Below are 7,575 nucleotides of genomic sequence, written 5' to 3'. Positions count from 1 at the left end.
ATATGAATAGGAAGGGTTTGGAGGGATATGGGCCGGGTGCTGGCAGGTGGGACTAGATTGGGTTGGGATATCTGGGTCGGCATGGACGGGTTGGACCGAAGGGTCTGTTTCCGTGCTGTACATCTCTATGACTCCATGACTCGAAGAAGCGATGAGGATGGGTTCTGAGTTGGAAAACAGCGGGCTCCCTCAAAAACACAGGAGAGAGCGAGTCAGAGGACGAGGCAAACGCTGCAAAATGAAACTGCATTCATTTCAGTGTAAGGAGTCTGATGGGTTAGGCTGTTGGGGGACGGACAGAACAGGCAATTCATTGTCCTAGGTTTCACATTCGAAAAGAACAGAGTTTGGCGTTTTTTTTAACCTGGAGAAAAATACTTTGGAAAGCGTGTGGGTCGGATGAAAGGAGAATGAGGGATTTGTACTACAAAACTCCCACTCCCCCCCCACTTCATCCACCCCTCCAAGTCGTCAAAAAGGAAATTGAGGAAAGAAATATGAGGAGAGATTTCGGATAGATGGCTGAATAGAAAGGTTGATGCAAATAATTTTCCAAACGTTGACACAGTCGTCGAGAGGTGTGTGGTGCTGGGAAAGCACGGCAGGTCAGGCAGCATCCGAGGAGCAGGAGAGGGAAAATTCCCTGATGAAGGGCTTATGCCCGAAACCTCGATTCTCCTGCTCCTCGGATGCTGCCCGACCGGCTGTGCTTTTCCAGCCCCACGCACTCTCTGGCCCCTGACCTTCCGGCATCTGCGGTGCTCATTACTCCTAGGATGTGCTCGGAAGGTGAAGAATTTGTTAAATCTGTTCGGGGAAAGCTTTCTTGGGAAATGAAGGCCAGGGAAAGTGACCCAGGTGATCGGAGAGGAATACTTTGAGTGTAGCCATAGTGTTCCCCACCAAAAGTGCAAGTTAGGGTGGATTGGCCATGCTAAATTACCCATAGTGCTCAGGGATGTGCAGGTTAGGGTGGATTGGCTGGCCCGACCGGCTGTGCTTTTCCAGCCCCACGCACTCTCTGGCCCCTGACCTTCCGGCATCTGCGGTGCTCATTACTCCTAGGATGTGCTCGGAGGGCGAAGAATTTGTTAACTCTGTTCGGGGAAAGCTTTCTTGGGAAATGAAGGCCAGGGGAAGTGACCCAGGTGATCGGAGAGGAATACTTTGAGTGTAGCCATAGTGTTTCCCCCCTAAAGTGCAAGTTAGGGTGGATTGGCCATGCTAAATTACCCATAGTGCTCAGGGATGTGCAGGTTAGGGTGGATTGGCTGCGTTAAATTACCCATAGTGTCCAGGGATGTGCAGGTTAGGGTGGATTGGCCGTGCTAAATTACCCATAGTGTTCAGGGATGTGCAGGTTAGGGTAGATTGGCCATATTAAATTACCCATAGTGCTCAGGGATGTGCAGGTTAGGGTGGATTGGCCGTGCTAAATTACCCATAGTGCTCAGGGATGTGCAGGTTAGGGTGGATTGGCAATGCTAAATTACCCATAGTGCTCAGGAATGTGCAGGTTAGGGGGGATTGGCAACGCTAAATTACCCATAGTGCTCAGGGATGTGCAGGTTAGGGTGGATTGGCCATACTAAATTACCCATAGTGTTCAGGGATGTGCAGGTTGGGGTGGATTGGCCGTGCTAAATTACCCATAGTGCTCAGGGATGTGCAGGTTAGTTGTATTAGGCAGGGGCAAATATAGGGAATGAGGAATGGGTCTGGGTGAGTTATTCTTCGGAGGGTCGGTGTGGACTTGTTGCCTGTTTCCACGCTATCGGAATTCTATTTCCTGTTCCACATGGTGGACTAATTTGTAATGTTCGAACCACATGGGTTTGGGGGAGCCTGCCAATCGAAGATAGAAATGGCTTAATGATAGGAGACAGAGTGTGATGGTGGAGGGTTGTTTTTCAGACTGGAGGCCTGAGACCAGTGGTGTGCCACAAGGATCGGTGCTGGGCCCTCCACTGTTTGTCAGTTCGATAACCGATTTAGCTGAGGATACAGAAGATGTGGTTAGTAGGTTGGTGTGGGCCACTCAGATTGATGAAGTAGGTTGCAAATAAATCTCACTCAATTGGGTCAGTGGGCTGAGGAGAGGCAGACGGAGTTTAATTTGGATAAGTGCGAGGGGTGGCGTTTTGGTGACACAAACACGGGCAGGACTCGCCCGCTTGACCGTAGGGCCTTGGGCAGTGCCGTCGAGCAGAGGGGTCCATCATTATTAGCATTTTGCGTCACAGGTAGACAGAAGGTGTTAGCCACACTTGCCTGCGTTGCTCAGAGCTTTGAGTTGGGGTTGTACAGGACATTGGTGAGGCCTCGTCTGGAGTACTGCCCCCAGTCCTGTCATCGGAAGCGTCTTATGGAGTGGGTTCGGAAGGGATTTATCAGGAAGTCGCCGGGAAGGAATTATAACCAGACTTTTCACCCCATGGGAGTTTCAGGGGGGTGACCTTATTAGAGGTTTGTAAAATCCAGAGGGCGATAGATACGGTGAACGGTCGGTGTCTTTTCCCTCGTGTGGGGAGGATTCAAGACCCAGGGGCACTTTTATCTTGAACAGGAGAGGTGAAAGATTTAGAAGAGGAACACAAGGGGCAAATTTCTTTGAACGCAGAGGGTGGTTTGAACTTGCACAAGACGCAGTTGGAGGATGTTCAGACAAGTCCCTGCATTGGAAAGGTTTGGAGGGACATGGGGCCAGGGCTGAGCGAGGGCTTACTAGGCCGAGAGGGGTCCAGCTCTCTGCTGCGGCGACTCTATCCCCATCAGGGGTGGGGTGGGGCCGGCATGTGAGGGAACGCCAACAGGGCGGGGTGTTGGATTCCCGGCACCGACTGGGGCTCACCGTGAGGGGACCCACCTGCTCAGTGTCTCTAGCGGCTCTCTGATTAAACCGATCACGGGACTCTGAGGTGGCTTGACCATCGGCCGTCAATGCGTTTTCTGTATTCTTTCTGTTTCTGTGCTGCACATCTCTCCGACTCTAAGTCTCTGTCTCTGTTTGGCGCCTGCAGGAGGAGTTCAGGCCTAGCAAACAGGCTTCAGAAGAAGCCAAAAGCATTCACACTCCTTGGCTTCCAGAGCTGAGGAATACCATTTTCTATATTCTTTCCTGTTCTGTACTGCACATCTCTCTGACTCTCGCTCTCTGCCTCTGTTCAGCACCAGTAGGAGGAGCTCGGGCCTAGCAAACAGGCTTCAGAAGAAGCCAAAAGCGTTCACACTCCTTGGCTTCCAGAGCTGAGGAATACCATTTTCCATATTCTTTCCTGTTCTGTACTGCACATCTCTCTGACTCTAGCTCTCTGCCTCTGTTCGGCACCAGCAGGAAGAGTTCGGGCCTAGCAAACAGGCTTCAGAAGAAGCCATCAGCATTCACCACTCCCTGGCTTGCAGAGCTGAGGAATACAACAAGAGGCCGCACGTCTTCCGGCTGAAGACGGCCGACTGGCGGATCTTCCTCTTCCAGGCCGAGTGAGTGGGGAGGGCAGTTCAGGGTGGCGACCGGGCAGTGGGAGTTTGGGAGGGCGGCGGCGCTGGGAAACCTGGCTGATCCGTTGGGCGGGAGGGAATATCGAAGCCTCCAACCCACCAGGCCCGCTCATTCCTGGGTGAGTTGAGGAGGAGGGGGGGGGCAGGTGGACTGAGATTGAGGAGGAATTTCTCCCGTGAGAGGGCCTCTGAAATTCCCAGAGAGCTGCGGGAGGGTGAGACGGCAGAGGATACCGAAGGCCGGGATTGATAGATCAGTCGGGGAATGGCAGGGTGGGGGGGTCAGGGAAGCGGACGTGGGGAATGTGGGACCAGCTTAAGGAATGTTGGACGAAGAGGGGGTGTGGGTGTGGGGGGAGGGGTGCGGGGGTGTGGTCTTTACGGTCAAAGCAATGAGCGAGAAAGGTTCCTCTTTTCCGACCACCAGGAACGCCGAGCAGATGAGCTCCTGGATCACTCGGATCAACCTGGTGGCCGCCATGTTTTCCTCGCCCCCTTTCCCGGCCGCCGTGGGCTCTAAGAGGAAGTTCAACCGGCCCATCCTTCCTTCTGTCACATCCAAGCAGTCCGAGGTACGGTTCCACGCGATGCCTCCCCCCCCCGCACCCCCCCCCCCCAACTCCGCCAGCCGATCAGGGAGCTTCCGGCCTTCCTGTATTAGTTGCCCATTCCCATCCCCCCCCCTCCCAACCCCGCCCCCAACCCAGTGTGGGCTTCAGAATAGGCGGTCCACGCGGCGATCTCTGTCCCAGGGGAACCAATGCTAAGTCGGAAACTGATCAGTTTCCCTGCGAGGCAGAGATTGGTCCATTTTGCTGCCATTATCCATTGGAAATTGGTCAATTTCACTGTAACTCGGTAATTGGTCAATTTCACCGCAGCAAAAATTTGGAAACTGGTCAGTTTCACTGTCAATCGGAAAACGGTCAATTTCACCGGAGCCGTAAGTCGGAAAACGGTTCATTTCACTGGTTTAAAAACTCGGGATTCTTTCTGACTATCACACTTCAATGAGCCCTCGAGATGGGAAAACCGGCAGCGAGGTATTCCCAGAATCGCTCCCTCTTCTCGGGTTCACAATCTGGAGGTGGTCAAGATCCATCTCGTAAAGGTAAAGACGCCACTGTCTCTCCAGAACAGTAGGGATGCTCCCTCTTTGGAGTGGGGCGACTTGAAAGGGAGAGGTTGTGGCAGAGATGTTTTCTTGAGCTCAGCCGTGGAGGGAGTTGAACCCACACCGTCAGGCGCCCTCTATGTCGCAAGCTGCCAATTGAATCAGCCAAGCCCATCTTCCCCCACCGTCAAAATCAAACATAATTAAAATTTGGGTTTCTATTCCCGACACGTGACTGGGCTTGAGTCCAGCTGGGTTTTTGCGGCAGGCAACTGCGGAGCTGTTAGCGCCGACTCAGGCATGATGGGTTTTGGTGGCGCCGCAGGCTCGGAACTGGCTGGGGCTGGCTCCAACCCCGCCCGCCCAAGGTGCGTCAGTGCAAACCGAGCGAGGTGATTCCGAAGCAGGCGGCGATTCCGTTCCGGCAGCCATCTTTGTCGGGCCCACTTTGGAAACGGCCATTTTTTGGGTATGGCGTTCAAGCCGCCCTGTCTCGATTAAAACCCGTCCAACGGTTCGGGCGCCGAAAGAGAATGATCTGGCTCTCCCCTTAGTTTCTGTGTCAGTCTGTAACGCCCCTTTCTGCCTTCCATTTTGTGAGGTTGACCATGTTTTGTGGCAGAGTGGGGGTGGCCACTTTTGACAGATGGCACTGTGGGAGGGGGGGGCGGGGTTTGGAAAACGGGCGCAGGTCTCCATTTTCCACCTCGCCAGCTTGTTTTGCCGGAAGATTCTGAGGCCACCGGTGCCAACGGGTGCCCGCTCCTCCCCTGCGTGGGCATCGTTCCCTGGACCGGGGAGGGCCCATCTGTAAGGGAGAATGGGCACCGCTGAGGGGACAACGTGCCCTCTGAAGGGTTGGCGTAGGTGCCGCCTCGGTGCCAAAGAGGGCCCGGGCTTGCTCCCCAGGAGTTGGGGGGGGGTGGAGCCAGTTGCTCAAGGAGACAGCCCCGGGGTTGGCACCTCCACTCTGCGTTGGCACCACCAGGGGCCCGTCGGAAGCGGGAGCGACTTTCTTTCTCTTCCTGCGCCCTCCCCACCCCGGATCGCTCACAGGAGGCAGCTGGCTAGGCCTGGACCTTTCCTTGCCCGTTCCTGATTGGGCCAATCGCGAAGAACCAATCGTGTTGGGGCATAGCCCGGGTAAGGATGGCGCATTGCCTTCCAAAAGCAGCGCCCTTAACCGCTAACTCCCCACCCCGGTCCCCCCAGAGTGAGAAAGGTTGTCCTGAGCCTGCTGTGTTCCATTGCAGGAGGAGCAGTTGGAATCCCATGATGCCATGCTGCAATCGATACTGGATGACCTCGATGACCATCAGATGACCTTTCCAGACAGGAAGTGGAAGGCCAAGGACTTTGAAGAATACAAATTGAAGCAGGAGTACTTTGAATATGAGGTGAGCCGATGGAGTTTGGGTTCCTGCGGTGTTTCTCACATCGCCTCCCCCCCCCCCCCCCCCCTCCTCCCGCGTCTCTCGAACCCCTACTGTCGATCCAATCGAGCCAAGTATCCCATAATCCTCCACCACTCAAACCACCTGCCTACCTCCAGGGACACCTATCTGATCCACAGTGCTTCCCGGGGGTTGGGGGGGGATTCCCGCAACCGTTTTGAGACGCATTAATCGCTCTACCGATCGCCCTTCCCCGGCTTGAACTCCATTTGCCGCTGCCTGGCCCATCCAAGGGGCAGATGGAGTTCAAGTTGGAGTTTTTGAGAAGGTTCGTAGCTCAGCTTGAGGTTCTGGATGTAGGTTCGCTCGCTGAGCTGGAAGGTTTGCTTCCAGACGTTTCGTCACCCGACTAGGTCACATCTTCGGTGCGCCCCTGGTGAAGCGCCGATGTTACGTCCCACTTTGTGTGTTCAGGTTTCCTTGGGTTGGTGATGTCATTTCCGACATTGGCGACATCATTTCCGGTGTCGGCGGTGTCATTTCCGGTATCGGTGGTGTCATTGCATGTTCTTTTCCACAGAGGGTGGTAAATGGGGTCCACATCAATGCGTTTGTTGATAGAGTTCCGGTTGGAATGCCAGGCTTCTAGGAATTCTCGTGCGTGTCTCTGTTTGGCTTGTCCCAGGACGGATGTGTTGTCCCAGTCCAAGTGGTGTCCTTCCTCGTCTGCAGTGGGTCCAGTTCTGGTCCCCCCCTGTCATAGGAAGGACACTATTAAAGCCATGAACTCAGTCTGACGACCTCACTGGCTCTCACTCAGCCACCCCCTGCCCCTCCCACCTCAATAACTGAGGTCGAATAAGCTGTATTTCAATCTGATAGGCCAGACGGAAAGAGTGATCATAATCTCCCCGCGTTCAAACTCGTCGTCTGCTCCGATCCCTCAGCCCGAAACTCCGATGCGCGCGTTCGGAATTGGGGTCGGATCGTGGGCAGGGGGGGGCGCTGTGTTGCAATGAAACGCAGGTGCCACCAGGAGGCAGTCTGTTCCCGTCCAATCGCCATCCCAGGGAGCACCTGATTTTTTTTTCACGGGGTGGGGGGGTCTCGGAACATCTCGAGAGATATTCCCGATCGGACGGGGACTCCAGAGAGAAGGAGAACGGGTGTGAGGAAAGCAGGAGTGCTGGGTCCCATGCTGAGAAAGGTCCGAGGGAGGGGAATTGGGGAGGGGGAGGAGGGTTGGAGGTTGAGAAACGGTTCCCGAAGAGTGGAATTTCTGAACGAAGAGGGGCAAACGAGTTGGCGGTGGGGTGGGGCGTGAGAGAGCACACGAGAGCAGACCTGGAAAGGGGGAAACCGTAAGGAGCCTGCAGAGGTGTGGGGTGAGGTAGGGGAGAACGGCAGGACAGTACGGCTGAGAGAGAGGCTGTGATGTCTGTTTATTTGACCCATCATCCCTCATCAGTCATAGAGATGTACAGCACGGAAACAGACCCTTCAGTCCAACCCGTCCATGCCGACCCAGATATCCCAACCCAATCTAGTCCCACCTGCCAGCACCCGGCC

General features: G+C 54.9%; 1 protein-coding gene across 2 annotated transcripts in view; it reads left to right on the top strand.

Moving 5' to 3' along the window:
- The window catches only part of LOC122548060 (PH and SEC7 domain-containing protein 1), a 7,587-nt gene extending 1,335 nt beyond the window's left edge, over positions 1 to 6,252 (top strand). The window contains exons 2-4 of one of the 2 annotated variants that reach the window (XM_043686625.1): positions 3,335 to 3,480; positions 3,926 to 4,070; positions 5,866 to 6,252. In XM_043686625.1, the coding sequence (XP_043542560.1) occupies positions 3,335 to 3,480; positions 3,926 to 4,070; positions 5,866 to 6,237 (663 nt within the window). In that variant the 3' untranslated portion in view covers positions 6,238 to 6,252. Of the gene's footprint in view, positions 1 to 3,331; positions 3,481 to 3,925; positions 4,071 to 5,865 lie in introns of both variants that reach the window. The other variant, XM_043686624.1, reaches the window with a different exon arrangement.
- The last annotated feature ends 1,323 nt before the right edge of the window (positions 6,253 to 7,575 follow it).

The sequence above is a fragment of the Chiloscyllium plagiosum genome, unplaced genomic scaffold, assembly GCF_004010195.1.
Source record: "Chiloscyllium plagiosum isolate BGI_BamShark_2017 unplaced genomic scaffold, ASM401019v2 scaf_15278, whole genome shotgun sequence".
Lineage (NCBI taxonomy): Eukaryota > Metazoa > Chordata > Chondrichthyes > Orectolobiformes > Hemiscylliidae > Chiloscyllium > Chiloscyllium plagiosum.
Note: the sequence above shows the minus strand (reverse complement) of the source record. Positions and strands in the feature narration are given on the sequence as shown.